Here is a 20,466-nt window from a genome sequence, read left to right as displayed (position 1 = left end):
CCAGTTGTCTCCTCTGCTCTGCCTCTCTCGGCCGTGAGGTCATCCCTGCCGCCCAGTTTGCTACATCTCCCTTCCATGTCATCAGAGCCTTCTCTGGTGCATCAGTCTGAGGTTATATGCCAGGCAGTGCTTCAGAGGTTGGACTCTGTTTTGGATGTCAAGTTGGCTCCCTTATCGGTTGGGAGGACTGGTAGGAAACGTGTTGCTTCGCCCCCGCCTCCTGCAAAGAGATCGCATCAGAAACCAGTGCTGTCTTCCTCTCCCTCTTCCCCCTCTACACCTCATCGGTGTATCAAGCGTTGGAAGGCTAAGGACTTTGCCCTTTCTTTGCCTACGAGGGAGGAACAATGCGGACGTGTTCTCGAGAGTGTTGGTGTTTCGGGCAGTATTACTGTACCTTCCCTTGTGCATTCTGCAGGAGATGCTTCGCCCTCTGCTTCGAATCCTCCCCCATCCGTGTGCTTCGCCAGCGTGTTGCAACCTCCCCCGTCCATGCACATTGCGAGCATGTTGCAACCTCCCCTGCCCGTGCACATGATGTAAGCACTCCTTCTTCTCCAAGGTCTATTCGTTGCCATAAGGATCTCAAGGCGCCTGTCAAGAGGTCGAAGGTAGTGAGCGCGGAGTTGGTATAGCAGGAGTGTTTGCCTGCCCCTCTTACTGGTGCTTCCAAGAGTTCGACTCCGGGGATTCTCCTTCGATCTCGTGTTCGGGATTCCCCTCCATTTCATGTTCGTACGTCTGCCACGCCCGTGACCATTCATGGACATGTTAATGAGTCATCTGTTGGGGTAAGTGATGTTCCTAGTGTTATAGTGGGTTCGTCTTTGAATCCGACGCATGGACCCAGCCCAGACAGGGTAGTTGGGGTTTTGGGCTTTTTGGCTGCTAACCCTTCCGTTAATTTTAGTGGGGAAGGTGCCTTAGAGGAGCCTACACATCCTTCTCGTCGTTAGTCTCCGTTGCCGGAGCAGGAGGAGGGAGACACGCAAGAGTGTTTGTCTTCCTTTTCGGAAGTTGTTGTTCTGGAGAATGGAGGCTTCACCTTCCGGACTCACCAGTGGTAGCTTACACACTCCCCCTGAAACCCCCCAAGAGGCGGCGCGAGCGCTAAACCACGCCCCCTTGGGGCGGTGCTTATCAGAGACGAGCGGGTTGACTCGGCAAAAGTAGTCACAATTTTGAAGTTGACTTCGGCATAGAAGGTTCTCTTTTCCCTCCCGCTCTGCCCACTGCTAAAATATGAAGAGGGCAAATTCTTTCCTACGTGGACGTTCATCGGCTGAGTGACGACTCCAGCGAAGAGGAGAATGTAGACCGTAACAAAAACGTCCACAATCGACTGCAGGAAGTGAAATGCCTTCAAATTCTGATATCGTGAATATGTTACTCCACAACAGAATCAAACTCTCATGAAATTATTCAGAAAAGGGTAGTTTAAATTCTGTTTACAACGAAACCGGCATATGGAAAGCAGCGGAGTTAGACTTATAACTAGGTATACAATACAAATTGCTTGCTTGCACACATCAAAACCACGTAGCTTAATAGGTAGTAGGGCTAGGCCACAGGTAGTTAGGTCTGTTCGAGTTCACGTTTCTCATTTTAAACAAACCTATCGAAGCTAGCCTAGGCCCTGGGGGGCGATATGCAAAGGGTTACATAGGAAGCAGGTCTAGATTATGTTAATAATAACAGATACATACCTTACATAGTCACTTAATAAGGCCCTGAATTACCTAAGAGGGCTATTTGAGTCGTGAACGCCCCTTTGCTTGACTTCAGCCTTCTAGGTCCGCTGCTGTCCATAATTTACGATACCTGTTGAATAAACACTTTAATTAAAGGTTGGTAAATAAATCACTGATATAAAAACAATTCACTCGGCAGAAGTGGTTCACCTGCTAAGAAGAATGAGGCTCCCCCTCCTACTAAAACGCTCGAGACGATCACCTGAATTACCTGAAAGTGCAAATTTAGACCTCTTTTCCTTTTATAATAATGAAGATGAAATGTGATTATGAAGATTTAAACCTTCTTACCTTCCATAAACCCATTCCTTCATATATTTCCACCAATTTCAAAGCTGAACCATCTTTTCATAGAGAAGGGAAAATTCAATTGAATAACTCACTAGTAGCATTAACTTTCAGTGAAGGCCATAGTGATAACATTGATAAATTCTTTGTAAGTAGTCAAAATAAGGAGTTTTCAGACTTTTTTTAAATTAATAAATACTCCAAAGTTGAATTTCTGGCCTGAAGGTAAGATATTTGATGACACCCACAAGAGAAAATTTTTCTATGACATAGAAAATATTAAGAATAGTATTTCTGCCTTTCAAGGGCATGCAGCACTGGCACACATAGTGTACCCCTCCAAAGTAAATGACATTGAGTTCTTGTCTAAGATTATTATTGGTCCCCTAAAGAAAGAGCATAGACCTTATACAAAATTTGATAAGGAATTTCAGAAGTAGAGCACTTCCTAGATACCTCAAGAAGAGATAAGAGATCTCATAATCAAAAGCAGACATTAAAGAAGTTTGGAATTTAACTGAAGACCAAAAACAGCCATTGCTGCCTGCTTTCGTAAGGTCCCCCCCTCCTCAGAGGAGGGGCAGCAAACTTCAGGGGTAGGAAATTCAACTTTAGGGGGCAGATTTTCAGGGAAGAAGGTTCAGTTTCCTCAAAGGTAACCCTAGCTTTAGATTCAAGTCTCAGCCGCTTAGAAGAGGTAGTAGGCGAGGTGGGTACAGGGGGGGGAGGTCCCAAAATGGACAAGCAAATAGTTCAGAGCCAGAGAAAGGAAATAAAAATAAATCATTCTCTATCCTAGAAATTGAGCCTTGCTCCACACCAGGTCAAAGAGAGGTTTTTTCAGCACTAGTTTTTATGCACCAGAGCACAATAAGCTTCACTCAGGCGCCAGACCAAGATGTTTGCTCAGCACCAGAACATGAGTTTTTCTCTGGCACCAGTTGATAACGAGGTCACTCGGCACCAGTTGATAATGAGCTTTGCTCCGCACCAGGTTAATAATGAGCTTTGCTCCGCACCAATTAATAATGAGCTTTGCTCCGCACCAGTTAATAATGAGCTTTGCTCTGCACCAGACCACCATGACATTGGGCCTAATGCTAATAAATAATGGATAGAAGTCAAGAGACCTTGCCTTTGGACATCAAACCCAATGAATAACTAACTCCCAGAGCCCCCCAGCGAGTTAGGATAGGTAAGTCATACTAATGAACATTGATAGTTGGAGAAAGCTTCCTAATGCCTCTTTTGCTTGTAGAATTATCAATGAAGGGGTGAGAATTCATTAATAATAAACTAAAAGCCCAGAGATCAATTAAAAAGGGTAGGGTAAAGATAGATTTTATTCAACTAACAAGCGGAAAATATTGGAAAGAGAATGTGACAGACTGCTAAAACTAGGAGTCATAGAGCAGATCCCCAGAACTTCCTTTTTCTTTTTCCAACCACATATTTTATAAATTAAAACCAGATGGAACAGTAAGACTAATCTTTGATATTAAAGTGCTTAACACCATGATAAGAAAACCTTCCTTTTACCATGCTTAAGGCCAATACAATATTTCCCTATCTACATCTAAACTCTTGGGCCTGCAAACTAGATTTAAAAGGATGCTTATTGGCACATTCCATTACATACAAGTAGCCAGAAATTTCTAACCTTCAAGCTAGGTAAAAGGAAGTTCAAATGGACTGTGGTACCCTTTGGACTAAAGACAGCTCCTTATATATTTTCAAAGATAATGTACACGGTGATCAAGTAAATAATTAGAAACTACATACAACATCTTAATATTCAACTATCTTGATGAACAGCTCATATTAGCAAAAGATTATTTAAATGTAAAAATCACATTCAGTTAGTCATTAGGCATATTGTCAGACTTAGGATGGAATATCTCTTTTAAAAAAAATCTACAATTGAACCGGCTCAAAGATTGAATTTTTAGGAGTGCATTACAATATGATTAAGAAAAACTATGAATCCCATTCAGAAAAACATAGAGAAGTGTATCAAATTGGCCAAAGCTTTCTCCAACTCTGTTTAAATCTGACCTTCACTCCTATCAGATGTTAATTGGAGCCTTAAATTTCAGTGCTTCCTATACAAGCTGGGGAAGATTCCATCTTAAATATCTCCACAGATACCACAGTTATTTTAATTCAGGTACAAAATCATCCCACACATCCTTCAAAAAAATACCTAAAGCCATGGGAACTGAGACAAATGTACAGAGAGGTTAACATTCCAAAACCACAAATAGATGCAGAACTTTTCACAGATGCTTCCAACCAGGGTTGGGGAGGAGCATTAGTAATAGCTGGTAAAATACTCTCAATAATGGAACTTGGACCCAATGAAGAATCCTCCCTTCACATTAATGTAAGAGAGTTATTAGCGTGCTTCTATTCTATGGAACACTTCACTACAAGGTTATACAACAAAGTAGTCTTAATTCATGTAGATTCAAAGGTTACAAATTGTTGGCTAAGGAAGCAGGGTAGTATCAGAAACAAGGTAGCTCATGAACTTGTCCAGGAAAATACTAAGTAACATGAAGATCCATAACATACAGATAAATTCCAGATGGATCAGGGGAGTAAGTAACACCATTGCAGACTCACTTTCCAGAGACCTGGTTCAATCCACACAGAAACTTGCCTCAGTGACAGTCTATTCTCCTTAATCTGCACCGACTTCAATTTCAACCCGGAAATAGATCTGTTCTCAAATGGCTTCAATACTAAGTGCAAAAAAGTTTTGTTCATACTCTTCCAAACCAAAAAGCCATCAGCAATAATGCACTTACGATTAGCCTGGAAGGGACCAACACCTCTCTATGCCTTTCCACCAGGATTCTTACTACACAAAGTAGCTTTTAAAATCTATAAAGAATGCAATAATAACATGCTTTTCTGTACCATATCGCAGGGGACAGAACCATGGATTCCATAGTGAGGTCAGTTTCGAAGCAGCACAAACTATATCTGTGAAGATAGAAGACTACCAGATAGTTTCTCAAGGACTGTATCTCACCCTCAGCAAAGCTCCAATCAACTTTGATCGCTTCAAAATTTAAAGGACCAGCTCCCAAATGTTTCATGTCCTCCTGACCTGGATTTGCACCAAAATTGCTATCAGCTTGAGGGACAGCTCCATGCACAAGTATGAAAACCTGTATAACATTTTTAAAAGTTTCATTCATAAGGAGTATGGAAGCGACAACAAATTCCCCCCTGTTAGCAATTATTTTATTTTTCAATCACCTTATAGACAAGGGACTGGCTTACAATACCCTGAAGAGCTACAGAGCAGCTTTAGGTCCTATATTTTGTCAGGATATTTCCCAGGTTACTGTCTTGCGAAGACAAATATGTCAAAGCAATGATATCGGGGGTGAATGAATAGAAGGAAGCCGAGCAACACTCACCAGTTCCCTGGGCTGGGATCTAGACAAAGTAATTTCGTTTCTCAACACCACAAAAAGAGATAACTCTACCTTACTACTGACACAGAAAACCTTATTTCTAGTAGCCTTAGCTTGCCCTTTAAGAGCAAATCAATTTAACAATCTCTGCATTTCCAGGAGCCACCTTCACCCCAGAACACATTGTCCTACGGAACCACCCTTCCTTCATGGCCATAAAAACCAAAAGAACAACTACACACCAATAGAGATCAGCTTTAGAAAAGCTTCCTAACAGACCAAAAATATGTCCAGTCAGACAATTGAACTTCTATTTGGAATACACAAACAAAGTCTGTAGGAGGAAAGAACATAGACAGGAAAGACCACATATGGCTAGATGAACACACTTCAAGATAATGTCTTTACAAAAAATGAGACAAACTTTTAGGGAGTGCATTTTTCAGAGCCGACCCAAATGCGACTAAACATCAACTAACTTTCCACCTCTATAAGGGTGGGGTCAAGCTTCATCAAGCTGCTATACAATGGTATATCTTTACAAGAAATCATGTCCAGAATGAATTGGAGAAGCGACTCTGTCTTCAGCTCTTACTATGCTCTCCTCGGCTTACAGGGTGCTTTCGATGCTGTGGTCGCTGGACTTCATCTTCAAGCCCCTGAAGCATCGGCCTAGCTACCACTGGTGAGTTCCGGAAGGTTGAAGCTCCCTCTCCAGAACTGTAAGTTTACTTGTGAACGAAGGTTCTGGAGTGGGAGGTGAGACCTTCCGGACTCAAGGTCTGGGTCTCCAACCCTCCAACCCTCCCCCCGGGAGCCGAGGAGGACCATGTAACTAGGAGAGGATATTCTAACAAACTTCATAATCCAACAGAGTAGGTTATATATACAAGAATACATACATACAATCACTATTATTCCAGAGAAAACAAACTAACTGCAATCTTTCATTCATTTATTTCTTTCAACCGAAACAGCACAAGAAGATTGACCTTACTAGTAAAAAGACCTTTGTGTTCAACAAATTTGCACCTTCACAGTAATTTCTTCATAACTTGAACAGCCTAAGGTAAGCTCAACCACTTCTGTGTTAGTTTTTGTGCTTTAACAACTTCAAAAATGTGACTACTTTTGCCGAGTCAACCCGCTCGTCTCTGATAGCACCGCCCAAGGGGGCGTGGTTTAGCGCTCGCGCCGCCTCTTGGGGGGGTTTCAGGGGGAGTGTGTAAGCTACCACTGGTGAGTCCGGAAGGTCTCACCTCCCACTCCAGAACCTTCGTTCACAAGTAAACTACAGATCTCCTTCATGGGTTTAACAATTTGGAAAGTAGGACTCAGGCTTGGTCGTTTTACACTCCTTCTTGCTTGGAAGCCTTAGTGGGAGCTACTCAGGATCCCAAATCATCTCTTCAGCTTCCTTTGTCGGGGCACGTTCAGTCGGTCTTGCTGAAGGTTAAGGCCTCTGTTTCGGACCGGGACAGTTCACTTCGCTCTAGGGGCTCTACCAAGCTACTACCCCCGCCTCTCATGAGACATGGGAAGTACTATGCTACGAGCTCTGCATTTTTTATGTCGCCCCATCTTAACCCAGACCTCATTCGCCTGAAGCCGGGGTTGACTTTGGAGCAGGTGAGGTCGGTGGCTCCGTCCTTGTCTCTGCAAGATGCCTCAGTATTGGAATCTACAGTGGCCTCCATGTTGCAGACGGTTTCTTGGCTGGACTTCTGGTCTGTGGTTATTGCCAAGATAGCTTCTGACAGGTCCCCAGAAGGGTTAGTGAGTGCATCCTCACTTGCCAGTCTGTTGCAGTCCGGGGGTAAGGCATTTTCATATGTGGCTCACCTCAGTGCTAATTTATGGGCTAACCTTCTGATTAAAAGAGACACGGCTTTGTCTAGGATGGAGAGATCACTTGACACAGAGTCCTTGCTGGCATTGAGGAACAGAGATCTGTTGGAGTCCCAATATTTGTTTCCTCGGACAGAGCTCGAGAATGCGATAGACCGGCGTTGGGCTGACACCAAAGGCAGACTGGTGCACCAGGCCGTATCTAAGTTGGAGTCTCGTTCTCAGAGACGTCCAGCTCCTCCTCCTTCCCCTGTCCAGCAGCAGTCAAGGAGATCGTCGCCTGGTAGGCCGTCGAGGACTTCGAGTTCAGCAGGGCCTTCCCGTTCGACTCAGCCTAGGTCAGAGGATCAACGCCCCTTTTGCTCTCATTCCTTTAAGCCAAGAAGGGGCTCAAGGGGCAGAGGTAAAGGGGGCCGTTGGTAGGTTAGGCACCTCTCCCTCTCCTGCGCCACAGGTTTGGGGGGGGGGGGGGGTTGCCTGGTGGGCCATTGGGCCAAGTGGCAGAGTTTTGGGCCGAGAAGTGGGTGGTAGATGTCCTTCGGGTGGGGTACCTTCTGCCATTTGACTTCTCTCCTCCTCTGTCAGACCAGACAAGCCGCAGCTCAGGAGGGCATATCCTCCAGATTCCCTGAAGTTCTTGGCTCTTCGGGAGGAAGTGCAGAAAATGCTGGTCAAAGATGCGATAGAGGAAGTGGTGTGTCTGTCCCCAGGGTTTTACAGTCACATCTTCTTGGTGCCCAAGGTGTCTGGAGGATGGAGGCCTGTGATCGACTTATCTACCTTGAATCACTTCATCAGGAAGACACGGTTCAAGATGGGGACCCCTCGCTTGGTGTTGGCAGCCGTGAGGGAAGGCGACTTCATGCTGTCGATAGACTTAAGGGATGCTTACTTCCAAATCCCTGTTCATCCGACGTCCAGGAGGTTCCTTCGCTTCTCTCTTGGGGACAAGTTCAAAGTCTTGTGCTTCGGGCTGACGACAGCCCCTCAAGTGTTCACAAGGGTCTTCTCTCTCGTGTCAAGTTGGGCCCATGCTCAGGGGATCCGTTTGCTGAGGTACCTTGATGATTGGTTAGTCTTGGCAGTTTCCAGGGAAAATGTGCTGCAGGACAGGGATCGTCTACTTCAGTTTTGTCCGGAACTGGGCATATTAGTCAACCAGGAAAAGTCGAGCCTCGTACCTAGTCAAAGGATTCTCTACCTGAGTATGGTCATCAATATGACAGTGGTAAAAGTTTTCCCGTCGGATCAGAGATTGGAGAAGTTGCGGGTGGTGGCGCGCAACTTCCTGTCAGAATCACATCAGTCAGCTCATCAGTGGCAGGTTTTTCTGGGAGTGTTGTCTTCCCTGGAGAAGCTGGTTCCTCTTGGGCGTCTTCATTTTCGGTCTCTGCAATGGAGACTGTGAGAATTCTGGTCTCCGGCAGGTGACTCACCCCTGTTAATGGTTCCTCTGTCTCTGGAAGTGAGAGAAGACCTTTGTTGGTGGTTGGACGACCAGAATCTGTTGAAGGGTGTCCCTCTGCATTCTCTTCCACCAGACTAACTTCTATTCTCGGACGCCTCCCTCGTAGGTTGTGGAGCTCATCTAGGCGGCCTCATCGCCTCAGGCGTTTGGAGTTTGGAGGACAAGCAGCAACATATCAATGTCTTGGAGTTGAAGGCAGCCTTCCTGGGTCTGAAGGAGTTTCGGGAGAAAGTAGAAGGTTATTCTGTTGTTCTCATGTCGGACAACACCACGGTGGTAGTCTATGTGAACAAACAGAGAAGCTTGGTTTCATGTCAACTTCATGCCTTGACTGTTGAGGTTCACCAGTGGGCAGTCAGCAATTCGGTAGAGCTCTCAGCCAGGTATATCCCAGACAAATGAAATGTGGTCGCAGACAAACTCAGTCGCTGGTATCAGATCCTAGGCACAGAGTGGTCCCTTCATCAAGTGGTAGCAGACAAGCTTTTCCAGATTTGGGGGAGACCCATGCTGAACCTTTTTGCGACTCGCTTCAACAGGAAGCTGGAGACATTCTGTTTAGTGGTTCCAGATCCTTTAGCATTGGCAGAGGATGCAGTCCAACATCCCTGGGACAACCTGGAGGTGTATGCCTTCCCTCTGTTTTGTTTGATCCGTCAGGTTCTGAACAGGCTAATGAGCTCACAGGGTCTCAGGATGACTTTGGTAGCCCCTCTGTGGCCCCAGGCGGAATGGTTCCTAGATCTGGTGTCGTTGTTGTCAGAGATTCCGAGGGAGATTCCCCCTTGGGGACATCTCGTGTGTCAGCACCATGTGGAAAGGTTCCACCAGTCGGTAGAATCCCTGTTTCTTCACGGTTGGAGGCTATCAAGTATCTCCTCCGAGCGAGAGGATTTTTTCAGAGAACAGCTGGGCATATGTCCAGCAGTCTTAGAAAGTCGACCTCTGCGGTTTACCAAGGCAAATGGGTGATCTACTGTGATTGGTGTCATAAACGGGATTTTTCTCCACTCTCAACCTCTATTCAGCGAATAGCAGACTTTTTAACCTTCCTCAGAGACGAGAAACATTTGTCCATTTCTGCCATTAGAGGCTACAGGGCAGCCCTGAGTTTGATGTTACATCTTAGAGGTATCGACATCTCCTCTTCCTGTGAACTTTCCCTGCTAGTTAAGGGGTTTGAGCAGTTGAGTTCTAGAGAACTGAAGCCTCTGACGTGGGATGTTTCCTTGGTTCTCCAGAGCTTCACTAAGAGTCCATATGAACCCTTGCGTTGCTCATCTGACAGGAACCTGACGCTCAAGACAGTTTTTTTTCTGGCCTTGGCATCTTCCAAAAGGGTAGGAGAGCTTCACGGTTTAAGCTATGAGGTGAAGCACATTAGGGGTTGGGGGTCGGTGTCCTTCGAATTTGTCCCGGAATTCGTGGCCAAGACCCAAAATCCCTCTGTGCACGATGACAGGTTCACTTCGTTTTCCATTCCATCACTGAATGACTTTGTGGGTGGTAATGCTCAAGAGCTTTTGTTGTGCCCTGTCCGGGCCCAGCATTGCTATCTTAAAAGGACTCGGGACCTTAGGCCAGGCTGCCACAGACTTTTTGTCAGCACAGGCCGTACAAAGAAAGAGGTGTCCAAGAATACTATCTCTTTTTGGATACGGGAAGCCATCAGACAGGCATACTTGACTCTTGATGATTCCACCACCACGTCTGTGCAGGCTAGAGCACATGACGTTAGGGGTATTAGTCCCTCTCTGGCTTTCAAAAAGAACTTGGCTGTATGTAGAGTGCTGAGCGCTGGTACTTGGTTACGCCAGTCCACGTTCACCTCTTTCTATCTTAAAGGATGTTGCCCACAGATCTGCGGACACATTTTCCCTGGGTCCTGTGGTGGCTGCCCAACAGGTTGTGTAACTCATTGTTGCCCTTAACAGGGCACTTTTGTGTCTTACCTAAGGTGATTGTGTGGATGAGAGAATGAGTGAGTTGGCTGGTCTCTTTCTTTCTCTTGTACCTTTCCTTCTTCCTTTGGGCGGGTTAAGGAATAGACACGTCATTTGCTGGACTGGTCTGATGCAGGTGAGTAAGGTAGTCATACTGATAGTGTGGTCGAGTAATATACAAACATCTTACCTGCTATTTAGTAGCATATGCTCCACTCCTTAGCAACGAGGTGTTGGGAGTATACAAACCCTGGTGTATTGGTTTGCTATTGGACAGTCAAAGTTTCTCTTTGGTTCCCTATAGTACAATGATTCTCCCATATATCATTGTACGTTGCTCAGGGTTTGAGTGGTTAGATACCAATTTATCTAGCTTCTCAACTGGCTCAGTCCCTCTCCAAAAGTCATTTCTTCTGGAAGCTGGACTGGTGGGTAGGCCCCCAGCCAGTCTAGGATGTCTTGTACCTCCCTCCAAGTATGAGTCTATCCTATTGATAAGACTGAAGGTTTGTTTGCGTATGAACAAATGACAGATTTTTTAAGACAATTTGTTTTTTTCATAGCTACAAACCTGAGGTCTTAACATTATACTGCCCGCCTCTAGCCGCCCCTCTGTTTGTTAAGACATCCTGAGTTGGGAAAGACTGATGCACTGGTTTAGGTGCGTGGTCCTTGACCGCTCTTCACCTGAGCTACGCATGTGTTGCCAGATATCACAAGAGTCTTTGCTTTCATCTGTTTTTTAACCGGATCTAGCTAGGCGCTAGAAATTATCCTATCCTATTGTTAAGACCTCAGGTTTGTAGCTATGAAAAATACAAATTGTCTTAGAAAATTGTCATTTTTGGTTTTAGATGAACATATCCATTTTGTTTTTTTAAAAATTTTAGAATTTATATATCTACTTATGTAAACAATATTTTTCAGATACTCTCCAGTTGTAGTGAAGAGGAATTTTTATGTGCCCAGACTCATGTTTGCATCCACAAATCATTGAAATGTGATGGCAGCGATGATTGTCTAGACAAATCCGATGAGCTGGATTGTGGTGAGTTTTAATGTTTCTATAATGTTTACCATATCAAGTTTATCCCATTGCTGGAATATAGTGGGTTATGTCAACATTCCACCCGTTAATTTTTTTTTGTACTATCAGTTGACAGGAATAGCTATATACAATACTACTTCGATTCAAGAACTTAATATGTTCAAGGCCACAGTTCACAACCTGAATAAATTTTTCCCATTTAAAATAATGTACGTATGTAAATACAAATGATTCATTTAAACCTCACAAACTTTTTTTTTTTTTTACATTTTTTTATGTGAAAAGAAACTAAAAAGAAAGGGTGGAAAGTAATGGCAGTGGGATGCTCTTGAGTGGCAGTATTTTACCTTACTATAAAGAAGTGAGATTTTAGGCTTAAACTTTTGATGAGAAGACAGTTTGATCAGATTACATCAACATTTAGTCATTATGTTAAGTATTTCTGAGTATGTTTGATAGAGTCCAAGTTTTAGTGTTTGATAGCTACAGTAAGCAGGACTATGAAAATGTAACCGGGAAAGTCAGACACGTTATTATGGTATTAAGACATTGCATCAACAGTGGAAATAGTGACAGTTATTTCTTGCGTTTTGTCCCCTTATAATTTTTGAGTGGCCAGTTACTAAGAGAATCAGTCCCAACTTGATTCAAACAATGATGTCAGCCATTACACTCAAAACTATTAGTTTCCTCCTATCTTCATGCTTTATTGAAGGTAGTACATCAGCATTAGAGGACTTTGATCTAAATTTTCTAGTATGCTGAATGCCCTTCTAACTCCCGGAACCTGAACTTTGGTCTTAAGTACCATACATCCATCATAGGGAAATGAAGTATGTTGATCACTGTCTTCTTCATTTCGCATATTAGTTTTATTATTATTTGAATTCGTTCTTTTTCAGAATCCACTGAGTGTTCACATAGTGAATGGAAATGTGATTCAGGACATCAGTGCATTCCAGATGTATGGAAATGTGATGGTGATGAGGACTGTAGTGATGGTTCAGATGAGGAAAACTGTCCAATTGCACCTGTCCTTTGCCCAGCTCCAGGTTTTTTATGTGATAATGGCTCCACATGTGTTCAGCCAAAAAATCTCTGTGATGGCAAGAAAGATTGTAAAGACAGCTCAGATGAAGGTGGACGATGTGGTATGTACTTACTGCAATTTTTAATTATATTTATTATGTTTTTAGGCAGACTAAAATGCAGACTGTGCGCAAATTGTCGGTACTACTGATATACCATCAATTTTTGTACGCCCTTGGTTCCAAAGCCTTGTCAGATGTATGATTTTGCCTGGCCTTGAGGTATCATGGGATTGTAATTCAGAAATGAACTGTAATTTGCTAATTATACTGTAGACCTTATTAAATATTTGATATGCTAATAATACACATCCTGCGTCTCCTAAGTGCCGTAGATAGTTAGAAACATAAATATAAACTAAATTAAATGATTAGATGAAATACATTTAAGCATAATAAAGAGTTTGCATGTATGTAAGGGGATACGATATCTTGACTAACTTTTTACGCCTTGCATTTTATATTCAAAATAGTCTTCACAAACAACTCTCATGTATAACATAATAGTCCCAAGTGTATCAGTGTGCAAGATATTCTATATCAGTGTGCAAGATATTCTGTAATGCACTGTATACGTATACTTGGAAATTTATCTTACGATGCATTTACTTATGGTCTATGCTCTTTAAAAACTAATTTGTGTAATCTTTTTGTATCTTCAGTTTCATTGGCCTAATTTGTTTTCACATGTACAGTTCTATTGTATTTATAAGACTGGAAGCTCTTTTTAATTTTCTTTGGTTGTTTTCTGTAGCTTTTGTTTTCTAGAGAATTGTCCACTGTATATTAAATTTGATGGTATTTTTGCAGGGTCTTTTGATTGTGAGTTAATGGATTGTGACAAAGGGTGTGTTCAGGGCCCTGGTGGTCCAGTGTGCACTTGTCCTATTGGGCAGACTCTCCTCCCTGATGGTCGCATGTGTTCAGCCCTTCACCCATGTGAACAGTGGGGTACTTGTTCTCAGGAATGTGTACCTACAAGACAGTCGCATAAGTGTTCATGTTTCAAAGGATATGGTCTTGAACCTGATGGGTTTTCATGCAAAAGCACAGGTTGGTATTCATGCAGCTCATGTTCTAAAGTTACAGATCATGGGTATTGTACAATTTTAAATCGTTTGTATATATACCCCCTGGTAAACATATGACTGCTTTAAAGTTATGACTTTCAGAGTAGGTAAGACTGTATTATATAACAAAGAGTAATAATTATTCTGTAAAATATTATAGTTAGTTTTGATACTTTAGGGATAGTGGCATTATAGATATTTTGCTATAAACAATGATATGTATAAGAGGTAATTGATTCTTTGTTTGACAGTGGAATTTTTCACTTTGTGAAAGATTGAATCATTATACATCATACAGTATGACAGTTTAACTTGTATATGGTCAGTATTCTTAGGAGTTACTTTTTTCAGATCCTGCAACTCCATATTTAATCTTCAGTAATCGCCATGAAATACGAAGCATAAGTCTGAAGAATGGAATGGGAGTTAAGGCCCTTATATCATCCTTAAAGAATACAATTGCCCTTGATTTTTATCATGCAGATGATGAAGACATTATTTTCTGGACAGATGTAGTTGATGACAAGATATACAAGGGTACTCTTCTTTCTGGAAGTAAGAATTTTCTCTATTATTATATTATTATTGGGTAGATCTCTTTTAAGCATGTCTTGTTAAAGGTTATTACTGATTCAGCTGCATTGATCTTGTAGAAGCTCTTCTCTTTTTCGTTGTTACTTAGACTGGTGAGTAATACACCTATGTTGGTCATCATAAAAGTAGGGATAAAGTTAGTATAAAGGGATTTTGACAAAGGAAAAATCTATTTCTGGGCAGTGACCTGTGTCGCCCAGTGAAATGTTCCTATAGCACTCATTTCTAAGGTATAAATGTTGCTAAATATACAAGAAAAAAAGCTACATGGATTATACCAGGATAAACCTGGTTCGCTCACCCCTGTATAGGGTGTCGGTATAAAACTGGGGCGAGTGAAACCACTACCAGAGGTCCCCTGTCATTTAGTCTCTTCCTTTGTCAATTTCCCCCTTCTAAAGAGGAGCTGTACCAAAGCCATCTACTGCCCGCTACTGCTACAACTAGCGCCTCGATCGTCATTCCTGAAAATAGCACCCAAGCTTGGGCCTACAGGGTGAGGAAAGCAGGGGTGGGTTCACTGGGCGACACAGGTCACTGTCCAGAAATAGATTTTTCGTTTGTCAAAATCCCTTTTCTGGGCCTAACCTGTGCCGCTCCGTGAAATAGTAACAGAGAATCAGTGCCACAAGCTTGGATATAATATCCACAAGGCTACCGGAAGGGAGAAATTAAACTGTTTAAGTAATTCTACCCTGTTTTAATCAAGTTCCCTTAAATCTAAAGTAAAGTTTTAACAAATATCTTAAGTCTAGGTCCTTACTCTATGAAGCATATATAAATACCACAACCAAGTTCTGGTAAGACCAGGGTGATTACTACACCACGTAATATAAGATATTACTACATCAAGTAATATAAGATATTTTACATATATGAATAATAGTTAAATATATACAGTACAAGAATGGTTCAATTGTGCAATCCAAGTGAAACTACTGAGGTGAAGGCTAGGGGCTATAAGCGAGGCAGGTAGGAGAGAAAGAGCTAAAAGAAGGGCAGACCTATTACGACTAGGTATTTCAACATGACTAGGCTGTGTCGGGAAACAATGTTCCCTGCTGCCACTGCTGAATATTTAAGGGCCTCTAAAGATTTACGGTAGTGGCATTTAAATACTTTCGGTGACTTCCATCCCGTATACTTTGTAAGGTCCTCAAAGTTCATGTGGTGGAAGTGATAAATTGAGGTAGCTACTGCTCGGACATCATGTACATGCGGGACTGATTCCGGGTTAGCCTGTTTGATAAAATACAGAATTTGTTGTCTAACTGCTTTTAGTGAGATTGTTCAACCATTCTCTCTAATGAATAAAGGACCTGAAATTTTATTGGAAGTTCTGTCTAAAAATGATCTCAATGTTTTGACTGGGCAAAGGGATAGATCTTGTGGAAGTGGGACAATCTTCCAGGGGGACCACCTGCCCTGAGGATCTTTGTTTTTAGCTAAGAATTCCGATCTGATAATCATAGAACTTCTCCGGATGGAAGAAAGTTAATATGATTTGTATCTCTAGAAAGAGCCAACAATTCTGATATTCTGGCTCCTGAAGCTAGGCTTACAAGGAATAAAGTCTACTTAAGGAGGGTTGTATAAGGACACGATTCATTGTCAGTGTCTGTAGCTAGTTTAAGTACGTCATTTAGAAACCAGGAGACTGTATGAGGTCTGTCTGCTGGTCTTAATCTAGCACAATGCTCTCGGAATCGATGAAAATTATAAATCTGTTAAATTAATGTTAAAACCAAACTGGAATAATTTCCTTAAGGCAGATTTAGTTGTGGTAATAGTATTAGCTACTAGGCCCTTCTCAAACAGGGTCCTAAAGAAGTAACAGCCAGATTCGTATTCATCGTCTTACTTATGAGTCTTTCAGGAAAGAGGCTAGCTTCTTACCGCAGAATCGTACTGCCTAAGCGTAGATTCACGTTTGTCTGATTCTAGAAACAAGGTGTTAATAGGATCCATGTTGTCATCTTTCTGCGCCGCAAATTTCATGAAGTCCATAAAGTTAAGGCATTCTGAATCATTGAGGAAGCGCACACAGTCCTCGTTTGTACTGATTGTGTTAGCCTCAGGTTGGGGATCTGTTGGGGGGGGGGAGTCCCAATTCCCCTAGTAACGGGTACCAATTGCTCTTGGGCCAGTTGGGAGCTACAAGTGCAATCCGTCCTTTGAAGGATCTGAGTTTGTCCAGGACTTTCATTAGTAGATTTATTGGAGGAAATAGGTAAATCCTCTGCCAATGTTCCAATCTATGGACATGGCATCTGTGGCCTGGGCCATGGGGTCCAGATTAGGAGCCACATAGCACTGTAACTTGTGGTGGGATTCTATGGCAAATAAGTCTACTTGGAGACCAGGGCTTTGCTGACTGATCCATTTGAATGACACGTCGTCTAAGGACCATTCCGACTCTAGTGGAGTTGTCCTTGACAGTGCATCTGTCGTAGTACTACGTTCCTTACTCCTGCCAGGTGAGTTGTTGACAGATGCCAATGGTTCTTTGCTGCCAACGAAAAGATTGCTATCATGACATGATTTATGTGGCTTGATTTGGAACCTCCTCTGTTTATGCAGTGGACTATTACTGCACTGTCTAATACTAACCTGATATGGATCCTCCTCGCCGGAGAGAGTTCCCTTAGGGTTAGAAATACTGCCATGGCTTCTAAAACATTGACATGAAGCTGGTGGGATGTTAGTGGCCAAGCGCCTTGAACCTTTTCGTATTGGGAGTATCCCCCCAACGGCTTAGTGAGGCGTCTGTGTGGACCACTAAACTTGGTGGAGGGAACTGTAATGGTATTGATTTTGCCAGGTTCTTGACTTCTCTCCATGGACAGAGTCTCTTCCATGGTATCTGAGGGATGTGGGAAATTTTGTCTCGCAATTTCCTGTTTGCTCTGGCCCGCCAAACCCGGTTTATGACCTTCAGTTTGGCTTTTAGTAGAACATCTGTTACTGAGGCGAATTGGAGTGAACCTAAGATTCTTTCTTGGTTCCCCTCGGGATGTTTGTCTGCCTTTGAGGAAGTGCCTTGTAGCCTTTGCTATTTCCCTATGTTTTTCCGGCAGGATCGAAAGTTGTGTGATTTGAGATCCCATTATATTCCCAACCACTGAAACCGTGGTGCCAGAGTGAGTCGGGATTTTTTGCGGTTTATCTGGAATCCTAGGTATTCCAGAAATCTCATCACTTTGTGGGTTGCTCTGAGACATTCTTTGTCGTTTGAGGCCCAGATGAGCCAGTCGTCTAGGTAGGCTATTAGCATTATCCCTTGAGCTCTCTGTTCTTGTACTACTGTTTCTGCTATCTTTGTAAATATTGAGCCCGAACGGCATTACATCGAAGGCGTAAGCCTGTTTGCCTAGCGTGAAGCCTAGGAAGGGGCGGAAGTGTTTTGCTACCGGAACATGATAGTAAGCATCTGTATGATCTATAGGGTTGGTGACGGCCCCACAGGGAAGTAACGGTTAGCATATGGAACTTGTCGCATTGAATGTATGAGTTCAGATGAGATAAGTCTAATATTATTCTTGATTGTTTGAGTCTTCTTGGAACGCTGAACAAGCGTCCTTGAAACTTTAAGTATTTGCTCTTTGTAATTACCTTCTTTTTTGAAGAAGGTCTTGAGTGTACTTTATTAGGTCCGCTGTAGGATGTTGATAAAAACTGGTTGATGGAGGAGGCCCTTTCTCCCAACTCCATCCCAGTCCTTTTGCTATCATGTTGTGCGCCCGAGTGCAGAATTTCCAGCGGTTCTTGAATAAGTCCAGCCTTATTCCTACCTGAGGAGTCTCACTGGTTCACCGAGGGTCGGCTACCCCAGCCTCCTCTGCCGGATGCTCTTCCGCCAGCTCTGCGGAAAGTTCCTCTGGCTTGACTACCTCTTGTGAACCTGTTGTACCCGTGAAATACCTCCTGGTTCTCATAGGAGGCATTAAAGGCCAGGGAAGAGGTAAAAGTGGCCGAGCTTTGGGGCTGCTGAGAGGGTTGGCTTTGCAGCAGCACGAACTGTTGTTGAGGCTGAGCCTTTGAGGTGGATGGTTGGTTCAGCTGGCCTACTGGAACAGCCTGGGCCATTGTTTGAGGTTGGGTAGTCTGGAAGGACTGAAATCTCCTTGCTCTCTTCTTACCCCTGGGCGGTGCTCCAGAGGATTCAAATCTCCTCTTGGGGATCAGGCCCCAGCGAATTCGCAAGCTCTGGTTGACCCTAGCTGCTTCACCCAGAACTTCGTTCACTACGGTCTCGGGGAACAGGTTCGCAGCCCAGATCGAAGCTTGATGAGCATATTTGGTTCATGGCAAATGGAAGCATTGGCCAAGATATGCTTCCTGCAGTTCGTCCTGGCTACTGCGAAGTCATACACGTCACACTGTAAGGTGTGAAGCAATGACTTCGTCAGGATCTTGAACAATGGTTCGTCCGTGTAGACCAGGGTCGTCATTTCCGCTACAGTGGCGGAATTGATAGACCTACACAAGCGACATCTGGCTATATACTCCGCCTTTACCAGTGCCTTTGGGAGTCTGGGTATGCGCTCGCTAAAGAGCGTCGTAGCACAATCTTTGCTCAATTTGCCTACCGAGAATGTTGCCGGGGCATCTACCCAGCACTCCATACCTCCCGGGAAGAGCACGGATGGTAAATCCGTCTCTCTGATCTGAGGCATGGGTTTGTCCTCTGCTGCTGCCTGAAGTGTATGCTCTACCACCTTAGAGGTACACGGAATGGGAGTGTCATCTGGCACTACGAACGTCGTGAAGGGACTTTTGTGGAGTGTCAGCTTCGTGTTAGTGCACTCCCAATCAGTTAGGGTTCGAACCCAGGCTGATTGAGCTTGGTCTCTGGGGAAGATGACCGTTTCTTTAGGTACTTAGTCTTCCCTGATCAGTGCCTCCTCCGTAAGGCGCGCATAACCTGAAAAGGGAAATTGGAGACCTGGCGGGAAGAACTCGAAATCTTCTACTGGCTGGGTCCCGCACTCCTCGATCGTCAGCATGCCCTCTGAGAAGGGGGCATGTGCTGCTAACCTCCAAGGGTTATTGTTCTTGAATGATGGCCATTTTAGAAGCGTCCGGTACTGCCCGGGGTTGCTGTGGTTGTCCGGACTGAAGGACTTCCTGCATCAAGGTCTCTTGGTTCTTCAATCTTTCTGCCAAAGACTGAATAGACTGATCTGATGTCTCCAGGCTCGAGACCAGCTGAGCTGAGATCTCTTGGAACTTGGATTGAACCAAGTTCCCCATCTCTTGCATCAGCATGCTGGAAAAAGGCTGTTGAGTCAAATCCAGGGTCCTGGGATCTGGGTTTAGACGCTTTTGCCCTCGATCCCTGCCTAGTTGTGGCAGCTTTTGTCGTGTCGGTCATCAGTTGGGGGCTGATGACGGACCAGAACGGCTTTCCCTAAGGGGCTTCGGTTTGGAAGGCTTAGGGAGGGACTTGGTAATAGACCTATGGGCGTCTAGTTTAGCCTTACTTTAGGAATTACCGACCCCGACTTGTCCCTAGAAATCGTAGGTCTCTTGGTAAACCCCTGAAATGAAGAAGAGGAATGAGACGAGCTAAAGGACAGAACTTTAGCCCGTGTAGCAACTGTCAATTATCATTGGCTCGCAGTCCAGATTGATCGCTGCAACCTCTCCGACGACTTCATCCCCTAAATCCTCCAGGTCTTCTGCCAGCCCGGCCTGTGTTTCCTCGCGGATCTTGGTGATGATCGGGGCTGCCAAGTCCGCTGCTACCGCTGCCGACATCTTCGCATTGGGGTAGATGAGGGAGCACATTTCCTCAGCCAGCAGGTAGGGCTGTTTGGCCTTGACGTTGCAGCCAAATCCTCCCACCCAGATCTTGAGGGTGGAGAGGGCCGAGTCCTTGACGGCTTGGGGGTTCGTCTGGGTAGTGAGGTCTAACACCAAATTGTAGCAGACTTCGCA

General features: G+C 44.0%; 1 protein-coding gene across 1 annotated transcript in view; it reads left to right on the top strand.

Annotated features, from left to right (window-relative positions):
- The window catches only part of LOC135198099 (prolow-density lipoprotein receptor-related protein 1-like), an 875,913-nt gene that overhangs the window by 309,916 nt on the left and 545,531 nt on the right, over positions 1-20,466 (top strand). Inside the window, 4 exon segments of the mRNA XM_064225548.1 lie at positions 11,654-11,774; positions 12,677-12,925; positions 13,673-13,915; positions 14,284-14,487. Coding sequence (XP_064081618.1) covers positions 11,654-11,774; positions 12,677-12,925; positions 13,673-13,915; positions 14,284-14,487 — 817 coding nt within the window.

The sequence above is a fragment of the Macrobrachium nipponense genome, chromosome 21 (genome assembly GCF_015104395.2).
Source record: "Macrobrachium nipponense isolate FS-2020 chromosome 21, ASM1510439v2, whole genome shotgun sequence".
NCBI lineage: Eukaryota > Metazoa > Arthropoda > Malacostraca > Decapoda > Palaemonidae > Macrobrachium > Macrobrachium nipponense.
This window is presented reverse-complemented; position numbering and strand designations above follow the sequence as displayed.